Source organism: Sander vitreus, chromosome 14 (assembly GCF_031162955.1).
Source record: "Sander vitreus isolate 19-12246 chromosome 14, sanVit1, whole genome shotgun sequence".
Lineage (NCBI taxonomy): Eukaryota > Metazoa > Chordata > Actinopteri > Perciformes > Percidae > Sander > Sander vitreus.
Window position 1 is genome coordinate 20,455,325 of NC_135868.1, and position 15,466 is coordinate 20,470,790.

The following is a 15,466-nucleotide window of genomic DNA, read 5'->3' on the forward strand; positions in this document are numbered from 1 at the left end:
ACACAGGCCAACACTGTCCGCCATACAGTTAACTTGCACAGAGATCTCTGTTAGCTACAGGTCAATTTCTAGACCTAAAGTTGACCATGAAATTCCCTTTGGGTTTAGGCGGAGGGTGGTGAGGAAAGTCATCACAGCTTAGCTTCCAGCATTACTGCCGGCTGCAGTTTCAGGAGGAAGCTTTTCCTCAAAATATGGAAAATGATCAAGAAACCATGAAAAGTTACAAAAAGCATTTTGTTGTGGGCATTTGTTACAGTCGTTGTCTTCACATGGTTTCTTTTTTTTTTCTCGTCTCCTGCGGGTAAGAGCCTTTGCCCCTGGAGATGTTTCTTGAATGTATTTCAGCAGATAAAATAATCTTTGTCTTGCCCTTTGCTACAGGAACTATGGATGTCCTCTGTTGGCAGGCGGGCGAAGATGTGGTGCACTTCTTCTCCCCTAACTGACTCCAGGATGGATGAATGAATGGATGTAATAGGTGAAGGGTGTGTGGGAAAAGGACAAGACAAAAGATGGTAGGAGAAGAAAATATAGACAGAAAAGCAAGATGGTTAACGGGAAACAGACAGAAAAAGGTGATAAATAACCGAAAGAATGGAGTTAGGGAAATCACAGAGAAGAGAGAAGATACAAGCATTAATGCAATACTCTTATCAGTGTGAAAATAAACAAATATATATTCTATCTCTTTCAATAAAGCATTACATAAACCAAACAAAATTAATTAATATGAGAGATCCAGATCAGAGGAAATGAGGCAGAAAAAAAAAGAAATATACAATTTTCTATTATCAGAAAATTCGAGCGGGACAGTGCAAAAGGTTTGGTTTACAACTGGATTCTGATAATCTATGTCTTGTTGCTTCAGCAGTTTTGATGCCTTGGATGTGTGATTAGCTAAAGTTCGCCACAAGGTGATAACTTCATATACTTTCACAGAAATCTGGATCCAAGGATGCCTGAAGCTCTAAGTCCTTACTTTTTCATAAAGCCACGTGACCTGGTGGTGCCATGATTCTTACCTCTGGAGGAAGCAGTTGCTATACAGCTGTGCACACTGTGCTGACTGTGAACTCTGTCTCATTGGCCATGATGTCAGTGGGCTGGATGTTGCGGTCATACATAGGGTTCTCGAACGTAGCTCGTCCGTTAGTGTTCTCATGGCCCACGTAACCATTGAAGGGGACTTTGGGTCTTCTTCTGAAATTAAACGAATCAATATAATAAACAATGAGATCAGTTCATATTAGGGGTGGACACAGTATATCAAGTATACAGCAAAGAGATGCATCATAATATGGATTAGGGCTGCAACTAACAATTATTTTCATTATTGATTAATCTATTGATTCTTTTTTTTGATTAATGAGTGAATTGTTAAGTCTATAAAATATCTGCAAATAGTGAAAAACAACTCAAGGTAACACTTTTGAATATCTATTTTTGTCTGACCAACAGTAGAAAACTCTAACAATTTTAAATTTGAAACGATATGAAACAGCAAAAAGATCAGCATATAATCACACCTGAATGGGTATTTCATTATCCATATTCTGCTAATCATTTTTTGACAACAGCTAACTTTGCAGAGGCAAATTAAACCTTGACTTAAGATGCTTCCCTGTAAATATCAGGACCAAAGTAGTGGTATAATATAATGTTGCTTGCAGATGATGGGTATTGTAAAATAGTGTTAACCTTACCTGTGTTTGTAGAGGTACAGAGCAAAGCCTGCAATGATCATGGCTATAAAAGGCACTAGGATGGCTGCCGCCACTGAACTGCTGTTGGACGCAAAGTTGTAGCCTGTGTTTTCTCTGCCGGGATCTAAACTCTCTGGAGGAGAAAAAAAGATAGGATGATGAGCCCTTGCTTAAGCATTACTTCAGTACAATACCACTTTAGCAGTAGACATTATAGTTATATCCCACACATAACACAATTAAAAGAAACCAAAGGGAAATGATCCTCCTCATCTTCTGCCAAGAACTTGTGATAAACGTTTAAGGAAAATAAATAGAAACAGTGAAATAAAAGGAACTGTTGTGGCTGAGGAGGGCTGCCAGGAAGGCTCCACTTTACAATAATAGACTGAGCAGACAAGTGACTTTTAAAAATAAAAAGTTTATTACTATGCTTTATTTTAATTTTTCCCCCCTGGGAACATCAAATTACATTATCCTAACAATGACTCTTAATTACTGACATCAAAGGCTGATAGCTATTAAGTCACTTCAGATTCATTCTCTAATTTATGGAGGTGTGTGTGTGTGTGTGTGTGTGTGTGTGTCTGCAACAGCGGAGTAGTGACAGCACACCTGTTTGCCACAGAATGCCAAAAAAGCTCCAATAAAGGACGAGTGACAAACAAGAAGGAATTCAATTAGTGGGTTCTGTGGTGTTTGCCAATCAACCCCCTGCTGCATGAGCACACACAAACAGATGCACAAACACACCCACGCAAGCAAACTACACTACCACTGAGTTAAAACAAAACAGGAAAACCTTGACAAATTGAGTAGGATTATTTCCAAGACGTCCAACCCACCCCCCCCATCTGCTTTTTTCATACACACTTAAACACACATACACATGAATACCCTGGCACCAGCCCCAGACCTCTGTATTAATAAAGAGATGTTTGCTCTATCAGTGTGCTGTGGCGGTGGGGGGAGCTCTGCACCTGCTGTTCAGACACGTCTCTCATTACAGCAGATTTTCACATCCACTTTCACTATGTTCACATAACTTTCACTATGCATACACACACTTAATCTGTGTTAACACTAAGGCTCTAACAGTACGTGTATGCGCCCGAACTGTCACTTTCTAGGTCCAATAAGCCCTATGACCCAAACAATTACTGTAAAAATAGTCTATTTATGCCTACTACTCACACGCATGGAAAAGAAACTCTGCAGCGCGAGTTCTAACTGGAAAGTTTTCACAATGCACCAGTTTTCAGAGAACAGATCAGAGCCTTATGATGGAGCAATTACACTTACATAGACATTTGGGATGTTCCTTTTTTTCTTGTTGACAATATGCCAGTATTTGAGTGCCTTAACCCCCTGGAATCTGCTTTTCCCCACCAGTTTCATCTTAAACACATTAATTGCCTCATGAATTGCCTAATGAAAAAACTAATTATTGTTAAAAAATGTCTGAAATAAATGAAATACACATGTATACACATTCCACAGGAACAACACAAACCCAACCCCCATATTTGCATCTATTCACATGCCCATTATTTTCAGTAATGCAGGAAGACCTAAGTCTTACAGGACAATGCTATGAAATACTAAATACTGTGCAGGTTTAGGCATAATGTATTTGAAGACAAGCTTTGCATTTTGGAAGATGGCTAGGAAGACAGAAAGACGTCATGGAACAACACTGAAATCACGAGACCTCATCTTGGACGACATTGAACGGTGATGTCTGCACTCCACACACCCATACACACACAGACCATAGTAACTAACATTAGCTTGATACTGCCAGTGCAATAAAACCTTTGCGGATAAAAAGCCTGTTCAACAGGCTTAAACATGTAGAAGAGCTTAAAAAAAAATCTTCTCCCTCTGCAGTGAGCTCTGAGCTATGAATCATTTGGCTATATAAGAGAGACAGTAACAGGGGAGACCAGGGCTTGGTTGGCACACTTTTCACTCTGCCGTATTTCTCTGGAATCATTTATTTTAGAATATTTTAACCAGCTGCAAGTGAAAGGTTTGCTATAGGTTCAAATTATATTTTTCTAAAGAAGAATCATAAAATACATTATTAAGATATTAGTGCTGAATACAAAAAAGGTCATGTGACTTTGAAATTACTGCTTACATTTGTTAAAATTGACAACAATTGACATCAGAGCATGCCAAAATCATCACAGTGTCTTAAATTAACCTCAGACTCCAGGGGTTAACTATTACAGTAAGACGTATGGCCATGAGCAACTGTTAAGTGTTGACATTTTTCAAAAAGGGTTAAAAGAACGTACTAAACTGTGATCCTAAAACCGAGGTACATACCAAACTCATAGTTACACCCCTAGTTAACACCAATTCAATATCTGATCTATTTTTGCACCACGTACACTTCTGCTCTTCAGTCTATCTTGCAGCCAATATGGAAGCTGCACCAATCTGGGCTTTGCTTTTCAAAAGCTGCTGTATTCCTGTAAAATCTGTCCCCCTCACCAGCATTTGCAAAAAGAAAACAGCAAAAGCACAAGCATTATCTGCTTAGCCGTTTGAATGAATTACATAAGATCTATGTCACCTACGAAATGTTGGATAAGAAATGGGAATGTAGAGGATTTTAGCTTAATCTTAAAAGTAACTATGTATTCTCACAGAAACATAACCATTTTTCTTCATGTATAGCATCCCAACCTGAACAAAGTGTGCTACAGAGACTGAGAGGCTATCAAGGCTATGTGAAGTTTTTAATTAACCACCACTGATGGCTGATGAAGGGTTTCATACTGGGAGAACACATGAGTACATATTTAATCTAATGCATATCAGATTACTCTGCAATCTTGTGTGTCCACTCAGAAGTGAGATCAAGTCCAACTTGTGTGGATTCGTAGAACAACTTGAAAATTTATGAAGAAGAAAACCTTTCTCTATCTCTCATGGCATTTTTAGCTGATTTGCAGCTAATGTTTTACATAGATCAATTAATTTTCAAACATACCATGGACATTTTAACTGTATTTTAACAGTGGGTGGCAGCAGTAAACCAATGTTGTGAACTGGCAAAAATCTAAAAAGCCAATTCTCCATTCTTTTTATTTTGTAGATGTTATATTACATATGTTTCTCTTCAATGTGTGCTTTATTTAGTTCAGACAGAGGAGTGGGGTGTGTTTGCGGGTACAGGTGCATCAAACCATCAAGATGAAAAAAATCCACACACACACACACGTACGCACACACACACACGCACGCACGCACGCACACACACACACACACACACACACACACACACACACACACACGCACACACGCACACACGCACACACCCGCACACACCCGCACACACCCGCACAGCTTGACTGCAGCACCTATTCTGATCCATGGAGTCAGGGTGTAAAGATTTGGTGTATACAAATTGTAGCGGGGAGGATCATATGGTTAGGCTTTCTAGGTCACAATCAGGAAGCAGAATATTTGGACAGCTGCAGCCTTTAGAAAAAATTTTCTATATCTATGACGGCATAGTTGAATTCATTAAAGAAACTAAAAGAATGACAAACAGGCAGGAATGGATATTTAATGTATCAAAACTGCAATATGTGGGGTTACTTGATATGACAAAGACTCAACAGGCATCAACACCCAACCCACAAACTCCAGAAGGAAAGATTTTCCATAGCTGTGTTGTGTGTGTGGGTGAATGCCATTTTCTGAATATTAACCATGTTTTTGAACTGTGTTGGATTCATAGCCACATTCTCCAAAAGTGTTTTCATATTGGTAGAAGTAAATAAATGATAAATCCAACACAGCTCCTGTGAAAGCACTTGCAGCTAACCTGATGGATGCTACACATATTTTAAGTGAAAGATTTCTGTGATAGAAATCCAGACAGGAAAAAAAAAAAAAAACATTGACAGTCTTCCCCCAGGAGACCGCTTGGTCACAGAGGTTTCTTTAACCTAGTGGACAGCTCACTCACCCAGTCTCTGGAGACCAAATTGGCCAAAGCCTTTCCCTCTGACAAATCCCTGGTACACAAAGGAGTTGGATGAAGAGATGTAGGAAACCTAGGAAGAGAGAGGAATGTAAGACAGACACTTTATGTGTCACATCCAGGCTTAACAAAAAACAGCATCATCAAAGTGTCAGCAGCTGGTGGACGCAGAAAATGAAATATCATGTCAAAGGAGCTGAGAGGCGCTCTTATAGCTGACATTTAATATGACGTTTTCTTTTTGCACAAACATAAACACACTCAGCCTAGCTGCTCACACACAACCGTGTTACACACGAGGAATACTACACCTTGCACAACATGCTTGTACGTAAACACTCAAGTGCTGTGAGGCTTGTGAAACATGCACATAAAACCCAAACAGTGGCGCACACACATGCACACATATACTGTGACCTGCTTTTTTAATTATATCTGAAGTGGGTGTGCATTAGAGGTGCCTGTGGTTGGGGGATAATATGGGAGAGAGGAGTGGAGGGGGTCTGTCGAGTCCTGATTACCAGGCAATGATTTAACTGACATTTTAATTAAAGAGAAAACTCTTGGTGGGCCCTCCATCTCCCCAGAGTGACAAGGTTAGTGTGCATGTCTGCTCGTGCATATTTCACAATAAAGGTGTTTGGGTGTGTGAGTGTGATGTAACACCTTTGCCATTACAAAGAGAGGTGCTGTATTGAACCTGACCCTGGACTTGCACTTACATGTCCGTCTAGGGCCCAGTTGTCGATTTTGAACTTGTTTACAAAGATCTCCACAGGGCCTTTGATCTGGTGGACCTGTAGCAGCAGCTGAGCCTCCTCCTTCTTATATGTACCTACAAAAAGCATAAATTGTTAACAGTTATTTAGAGCAACCGCCACACTTAGACTAACTGAATAGGATTATGTGATATATGTTACACTAGCAGCCCTTATTTGTTAACAGAAAGTCTTACTGCAGTCTTGACTGAAGCTCAAACACAAATATAACTTTAGTAGCAATATAAGGATAGAAATTCCATCTAGATTGTGTTCATTTTTTAGTTTAGTCGTACATAAATACAAATCTGTGAGCAAACATTCCTTGTTGGTTTTGGTCTTTTCATTCACATTTAGACAACTATAGAGAACCACAAGATGAATCCTTTAAGTAAATGATTTATTCAATACCAGGTTATGAAAGGCTAGCAAAAAAAGGAAGTATTTAAGTAGTTTATTTGAGACCATAGTTGTATTTGATGTGAAGATTCATACTAAATGACCTATAACAATAATAAAATGTAATTTGTATATTGTGTGATCACAACAATAATCTATACGTCTGAATCAGCAACATTACTTTCACTGGGGAGTGTGGCAATCTGTAGAAAATATTTTTTACTACACTGAGATGAAGATTGATAGCACCCAGGTACAGAAAAGTGAAGTGTCCAAGCCGTTACGTATGCAAATTTGTGTCTTAATGATCACAGCTGCATGGTGATTATGCCACAGGGGAAAAAAAATAAAATGTCTGCTGTTCAGTAACAGCAGCAATGATCTACTCTGTGGAGGAACCACAATGTTTTCTTGCTCCTTGTCCTCACTGGAATTTATCTGACATTGTCTGTTTGGATAAAACCCAACACAGTGGGTCTCTGATATGAGAATGAACACTCACCTAAAGGATTATTAGGAACACCATACTAATATCGTGTTTGACCCCCTTTCGCCTTCAGAACTGCCTTAATTCTTTGTGGCATTGATTCAACAAGGTGCTGGAAGCATTCTATAGAAATGTTGGCCCATATTGATAGGATAGCATCCCCCACACCATTACACTACCACCACCACCAGCCTGCCCAGTGGTAACAAGGCATGACGGATCCATGTTCTCATTCTGTTTACGCCAAATTCTGACTCTACCATCTGAATGTCTCAACAGAAATCGAGACTCATCAGACCAGGCAACAATTTTCCAGTCTTCAACTGTCCTATTTTTAGTGGAGATGAGCGGTTCCCGGTGGGGTCTTCTGCTGGTGTAGCCCATCCATTTAAAGGTTGTGCGTGTTGTGGCTTCACAAATGCTTTGCTGCATACCTCGGTTGTAACGAGTGGTTATCTGAGTCAAAGTTGATCTTCTATCAGCTTGAATCACTCGGCCCATTCTCCTCTGACCTCTAGCATCAACAAGGCATTTTCGCCCACAAGACTGCCGCATACTGGATGTTTTTCCTTTTTCAGACCATTCTTTATAAACCCTAGAAATGGTTGTGCGTGAAAATCCCAGTAACTGAGCAGATTGTGAAATACTCAGACCAGCCTGTCTGGCACCAACAACCATGCCACGCTCAAAGTTGCTTAGCTCACCTTTCTTTCCCATTCTGACATTCAGTTTGGAGTTCAGGAGATTGTCTTGACCAGGACCACACCCCTAAATGCATTGAAGCAGCTGCCATGTGATTGGTTGATCAGATAATTGCATTAACGAGAAATTTAACAGGTGTTCCTAATCATTCTTTAGGTGAGTGTATGTATGTGTGAACGTTTTTGAAGGTCTTGATAGTGACTTCTGCTTTTTGTGTACAAACCGGCCAGTTTGAGTTCCACTCCGCTGTGGTCGATGAGTGTCCCGTTAACTCGGTTGCTAAAAGATTCAAAGGCAGTGATGCTGAGCATGGCCGGCTGCTTCTTCCCCAGGTACTCATATGATCCCCTCCAGAGAGAGTTTTTAGCAAATACGCCACCAGGGACTGAAATAGGCAAAGGCGGGAGAGTGAGGAGGCAAAGATACTATGTTTTTGTCAACAACAAAGTGCCAGGTGTCTTTACTGGTTAGTATACCTTCAAGCTTATGTCAGGTGATAATCAGTGAAATCAGTTAACAGGGTGTGAGTTAGCAGCAGTGAGAATGACACCTTATACATATTGTAATTTAGATAAAAGTGAATCAAAGTAAAGCAAAATTAAACTTTAATTGATGAGAGTCCCCATCCACTATTCAGAAGAAATATTCCCACTAAGAACCACATACAAACCACATATTTCAACAAATATCAGTTAAAGCATTTGAAAATATAAGAAAGACCTGTCCTACCTGGTAATTTGGAGGGTGGCTCCTGCACTGTCCCCACTGGGCTCTCACCACTTGGGCGATTATCAGCTAAAAAGCATAACAAAACATAATTAACTGAAATAATAATGTACACGTTTATCCTGTAAAAAGACACAGGGCATGCTCCAGGCAGTGAAAATAGAAGATACAATTTTCTCTTTAAACAGCCCTAAGGTAATTGCAGTAGGAGGATGTCACTATCAGCATTTCATGTCTACGTCCATGACCAATAACCACTGTGGTGGACAGAGTGAGGGCTGCCTGCGACAGGACTCGACCCGTGTGTCAAAGAGCAGCCCGGTTGTACCTGTGGGGCTATGCCTAAGTTAGATACACATTTTTACAGCTTCAAGAGAAGCACTTTAATAATGCCTTACTGCTCACACAGGACCGCAGGGCTACACCACAGTAGTAAACATACACCCACACAGGCAAACAGAGCGAAGATGGCTTTACATGCCACTACAAACAAAGACAGGTATACTGATGGTAGTTTATGAGCACAAACATCACCTTGGATAAATGTATACAGACACAAACACACATGCACACACACACTTCCACAGGCTTGTACTTTATTAGCTGCCAGTCTTTTGAGCTTCCCTTCCATCACTGCGCCTACAGGTGCTGTTAATATCCTGTATGTGCTAAGGCCAGTTCTCTTTCTTTCCTTCACTTATAATGGCATGGCCTTAAAAAAAACACCCCCTTCTATATTTCAGCAATGGCTTGGCATGGAATCCATCACACTGATATCCCCCTCTGGTACGTCTTTCTCTTTAAGCTATTAGCATTTGTCTACCCTAGATAATTGTGTGTGTCGATTACTATTTTTTTCCTATATGTATTTAGGACAATGCTTGGGGGTGTCTTAATGGCAGTCTATTTGTCTGCTGGACCTTGTTAACACTGCCTCACCATTTATAAGAGGTACTTCTGCTAACCTAATCAATGGGATGCATTGGCCTAATCAGGTGTTTGCACCCTTGTTAATGGTTAAAAGCTTCTGTGTGTGCTGTGTGTGTTAATGATTCTCTTTGTGAGTGTCTGTGTGTGTGTGTGTGTGTGTGTGTGTGTGTGTGTGTGTGTGTGTGTGTTATTCCATGAAATGCAATTGTGTGATGGATGGGCCATCCTACTCCAGCATGTGTCTGAGAATAAGCAAGTGTTAACGCTGCTATTCATCAACATTAGCTAAATCCCCAATTTCCCAACCTGAGTCACCACTGAATCCCGCGTTAGTACAGACCCAAGTGGTTTCAATAGAGACTGCTAATGGAAACAGCACATTATGAATATGAGGTGAAGTGTTTTAAGTGTTAATACATCTCTGTGGGAAAGTGGGTCGCCATGTGCACATGTGTAGTGTTATGAGGTTTGGTGAATGTATCTATGAGCGTGTTTGTGCTTGTGTGTGTTGGCATTCACTCTAGTCTTGTAAGAATTGTATCTTGTATTGTAGAAATTTAGCAGCTGCAAATGCAAAAATAATGCATGTGTGTGCATGTATTTGCATATGTTATACCAGGTATTTCTCTTATGTTCTCTTATGGATGTACTGTAACCATGTTTATACCTGCACAGAGAGGGGGTTTCCCTGTCCAGCTCCCATCGGATCTGCAGGTCCTATGCTCTGATCCTCCAGCCAAGTAGAAGCCAGGCTGACATGTATAGATCAGTGTGTAGCCAAGGGATGGCAGTTCAATGGCTCTCACATCAGACTGGGGTGACAGCTCTGGCTGGCTACAGTGGTGGGCTGGAGAAAGAGAGGGAGAGAAGGATTAAAGAGACCAAAGAAGAAGAGACTGAGAAACAGATGAAAGTTGGGATGAGGAGGTGAAAAGGGAGAGGGATCAGAGGAACGACAGATAAGAAATAAAAAATGGTAGAAGAGAAAAAGTGAAAAAGAGAGCCAAGGTGGAGGTTTGGAATCAAGGGAGAATATATGGGATATGTAGGCATCATATTTTGAGTAATGCAAACTAAACGATACACATTTTTACTATAGGAGTAGACTGTGTACTTACCAATGCATTCAGGTTGAAAACCACTCCAAGTGAGGTTGGGCAGACAAGTGCGAGAAATTGAGCCCTGAAGTAAGTAGCCCTTTCTACAGTTGAAGAACACAGTGCTGCTGATCTGTAAGAGGACACCCATGAGCATGTGAGAATGTGGACTGCACAGTGAGCAGACATAAAAGCAAGCAGGTTTTGCAAAATGAAGTGGCAGTTTAATAATATTAAATTGTTAAAATCAACTGTTTTTTGGGATTGTTAGTCCAAAAAGGTGATCAGTATTACGTTTTTACTGTCTTTAAACTTGTCAACTTTGCGGACATTACGTTGACACTACTGTGGGCTCTGAGAAGCTCTGATGGGCATTTTTTCATTATTCTTTTTGATGTTTCATACAGTAAAAATCATCAGCAGATTAAATGATAATGAAAATAGTTGCTGCCCTACTTACTCATACTATTATGAGAGAAACTAAATAATGCTGATGGCTACTGACTGCATCGCATTTTTACTATGTAGAGACTTATGTTACTTTCTCATAACATCAATATTGAGGCCATCATTGATTCAACTTTGCAGTCCACGCTGTGGCTAAATGTAAACAACCTTTTAGGCTTTAATGAAAATTTACAGATGATTCTTTATTCAATACATGAAATACATTTCATGTGTGACCACATATTCACACCTGGTAGCCTTGACTGTTGTTCTGATTTCCAAAGAGAGGAGTGCCAGGGTCTCCACACGTAGTGTGAGTGGGATCTGAAACACAAACAAACACACACACACACACACACACACACACACACACACACACACACACACACACACACACACACACACACACACACAGCAATTCTGTGATGACTACTCTCATGTTCAAGCCTCTCCCATCTAATATATGTCACTAATGACAAATAGATATATCAACGTAGAGACATTGTATAAGAAATAACATAATTCAGAGATCTGGTGTGAAATACTGACCGTAGGAGTTAAGGCCTTCGTTATATTCTAGTTCATAAGGCTATAGGCCAGGAAGAAAAGTAACATTTCTTATTAGAGTTTAGTGCAAAAAAAGTTAAAGAAGGAATAGAACTTTAGAAGAGGTTTCAATCAGTCTCAGGGCATTCACTGTCAAATCTAGAAGTTGAACACAAGGCCACAAGAGGCCAGTCTTTCCAGTGAATCTATAGCTAACTAAAAGGTGTTGCAGAATATGATGTAAAGCAATGTCAGCATTAGCTACATACTGAAAATGTAAATCACAGGTTCTATTTTTAATTGATTACATCTCAATAAATCTTAATTTAACCTTTCCCACATGCCAGGCACTATGGCTTTTTAACAGTGGCTGATAAATGATGCATAGGTAGTGGAGTTAATGGAGACTTTTGGCTATAATGAATTAATGTTAAAACTAACGTTATTAGGTCAAAGGGCTGGCATGTGTGGATATTTTACAGCACTTCAAATTAGAGCTGTAATTGGGCCTTAAAAGTTCGGCCCGACAAGGCCCGAGCCTGACAGAATTCGGCCCGAGTCCGACAAGTACATTTTGATTGACAGCTTTTTAAAAGCCCGAACCCGGAGAATAGCGCGGACACGCGCTTCACATCACGAGCGGGCACACGCACCACTTGGCGGAAAAGGGAGAGAAAGAAAAAAGAGACTGCGCTGTCCGGAGGACTAACACCGACAGTATTCAAATGTGCGCACGCACACAGCACTTTTGCCTTTTGTGAGTCATTTATACATATTTTAACATAATTTATTCATGACTAACGTAGGCTATAGGCCACTTGGAAGTTGGAACAAAGAAATAAAATAAGTCCTCCAGAGGCCAGCCTCCGTTTCACCTCCTCAGCATCCATTTTCACGCTAATCGAAACGCATCACCTGACCGCTCATTTACCACGCAACCCGGAGCACAAGCCCGAGCCCGAGCCCGGCCCGAGCCCTTGTAAAATGATAGACATTAAAACCAAACCCGACCGAACCCGTCGGAGGCAAAGATTTTCAGCTCTACTTCAAATACCACAATGCATCTAAGGGCTGGGACAATATATTTTACTTTATTCACAATTTGTTTTTGACCACAGCTTGTGATTTCTTTAAGTGCTTCTAACTGCAGCATCCAAGTCAAATGGAATTACTCTTCCTTGTTTAAGGAAGTTTATTGCCTAAGGGATGTTTATTGCAGCAGCAAATATTTATGTATTTCTGATGACACAGGCGCAAATCAAAAGTATGAAGTTTGATAAAAATGTTTTGCAAGCACTACATACATGCAGGTCACAAATGGGGGCAGTGTAAGGTTTCATAAATGTTTGTCACTTGCAAACTGCAGATTAATTTGTCCTCATGTATGCAGCATGGTTGCTTTGATAAGCCAAATTTGGAAAAATTGACAGAAGAGGAATTGATTTCATGTTGCAAATCGCAGCTTGCATGTTGCAAATTTGGTGAAAGGGGTCCCTGGTGCAGTCTTGCATTGCCAGACCTACAGTTCTCCACATAAGCTTATTCTGAAACAGGTGAAATACATGTTCTGGGTTGGTTTATTTAATTACACCAATCAGAAGTGAAAAACAGAATGAATATAGCTTGTTAGCTGGGTCAAATGGTTTTTGCATGCATTACTTCTTGATTACAAAGGCAATCTGGACTAAAACGGAGAACATAAGGGAGCCGGCCAATGGGAGGCTTCTCTCACATTGATATTAGTGTTACAGCGTTATATGAAAGTAAATACATATAGTAATTGCCATGCACACTGGTTCCAAAAACAACCACCAAACGCCTGCCTGTATGACACTTATTATATCAATAACTGTATTTTAACATACTGTATCCAATATGTTAGACTATACTGTAAATGGATTAACAAACAAGTAGCTTACCTATGCAAGAGGGTTGTGTGCCACTCCAGGTGCCATCATATTGACAATATCTTCTAGTAGAGCCCACCACGACAAGGGGAGGGTAGCAGGAGAAGGAGACAGAGGAGAGATAGGTGAATCCTCGGTCCTCCCGCCTCCCCTGGGCTGGCATCCCTGGGTCTCCACAGAACACAGCTGCCAAGATGAAGAAGGAGGGAGGACAGAGAGAAGAAATGTGAATGTGAGGTGACCCACTAACCATGTTTGGTTTTAATTCAGTATCATCCAAGGGGGGTGAAATGTCACACAAGGGACATATATATAGTGTACATACTTGGGTGAAAGAAATTGACATGTAGCGTAATTGGGCATTCCAACTTGGTGCCACTTACGGAAGCACTGGGGTTTCTCTCCACTCCAGTTGCCTTTGCCCTGGCATGTTAACAGAGTGGGCAGGGACAGCTGGTAACCTTGGTTGCAGGAGTAGCTGATGCTAGAGCCCCAGATGAAGTCTGTACCGACAACCTGTCCATTAGGGATGATAGGTGGTGGACCACATATGATCGCTACAAGGAGACAAAGAGGCATTTCAGGACTTCATGGATTCGGCATAATGATGTCCAAGTAAGTATTAGTGTAATAAGTAGGATATCTGTAACATTCATTCGCTCTAGCGTCCCATAATCCCACCTTCCTTTTATGTAGCTAATGTCATTATCTAGATTTATCTCATCACTGTATTGTCATTCATATCATCCTACACAACTTTACCTTTACAGAGAGGTTTGGTGCCATTCCAGGTGCGGTCCTTGGTGCAGATAAGAGTTGAGGCTCGGTCAGCATCCATGTTGAAACCAGGAGAACACTGGAAACTGACTGTGTGGTTGTAGGTGAAATCATTGCCCAACCTCACTCCATTGGCTGGCACTCCAGGGTCACCACAGTGGATTACTGCAGCAGCAAAACGGGATAAGGAAGCAAGAGTTAATGAAAATGGGTAAAACAACTCAACAATAAAGACAGACATAGTGGATTGGTTTTACACTTTCCTCAAAGAAACTTTACATAGGATACAAATCAATCCCCACCACTGACAGTGTGATGTGTTTTATCTCAAACAACTCTCATTGTACTTTGATTATCTCCAGTTTAGAGCTTTTAGGGTGCAGAGAGACTACATCTTGTAATGGGTATCCCTCTACACTAGCTCCCTAAAGCTCCAAAACGAACCACATTACTCACTCATCATACTTTTACATCTTGCGGGGAAAACAGTGTGATTGAGTAACAATAGTGACTCAGCAGCAGCATAGATCAGGTCTGCTGTAAATGTCTAAGATAGAAAATCCAGGGCACATAAGGACAAGTTGACAAAGTATTAAATGCATATTCCATATTCCAGCAAATTTCCCAGTATGGTGATAGAACTTGTAGTCTTTTGGAGGTGTAGTGTCTCCCCTTGACTGAGCAAGCACTTACATTTCCCCCTGGACTGGTAAGAGTATGTCGCCTGGAGCCACAATGTCTATCTAGGACCGTGTACCCTGTAACAACACCTACAATGCTGAGATACAGTGAGATAAGTTCTCCTCTTGCATAGCAATATTCTTAAATTATTGTTTTAAAATGTATTTATTTTGGTTATAGGTAGTACGTTACAGCTAAAACGGAGAGAGAAGACTGCCAAAACGTCTATTTCTAGTAGCCACCTCTGTCAGGTAAATCCCTTTTTATCTTACAGTTTACATGACGAAATCATTCAACCAA

At 40.6% G+C, this 15,466-nt stretch overlaps 1 protein-coding gene across 1 annotated transcript in view; it reads right to left on the reverse strand.

Moving 5' to 3' along the window:
- Positions 1–1,043: 1,043 nt before the first annotated feature.
- csmd2 (CUB and Sushi multiple domains 2) overlaps positions 1,044–15,466 on the reverse strand; it is a 250,682-nt gene continuing 236,259 nt past the window's right edge. Inside the window, exons 60-71 of the mRNA XM_078267604.1 lie at positions 14,471–14,650; positions 14,092–14,265; positions 13,721–13,894; positions 11,506–11,579; positions 10,830–10,941; positions 10,379–10,558; positions 8,785–8,850; positions 8,279–8,440; positions 6,432–6,544; positions 5,695–5,782; positions 1,707–1,839; positions 1,044–1,203 (exon numbers count right to left, since the gene is read on the reverse strand). Of these exons, the coding sequence (XP_078123730.1) occupies positions 1,044–1,203; positions 1,707–1,839; positions 5,695–5,782; positions 6,432–6,544; positions 8,279–8,440; positions 8,785–8,850; positions 10,379–10,558; positions 10,830–10,941; positions 11,506–11,579; positions 13,721–13,894; positions 14,092–14,265; positions 14,471–14,650 (1,616 nt within the window). The remainder of the gene's footprint in view (positions 1,204–1,706; positions 1,840–5,694; positions 5,783–6,431; positions 6,545–8,278; positions 8,441–8,784; positions 8,851–10,378; positions 10,559–10,829; positions 10,942–11,505; positions 11,580–13,720; positions 13,895–14,091; positions 14,266–14,470; positions 14,651–15,466) is intronic.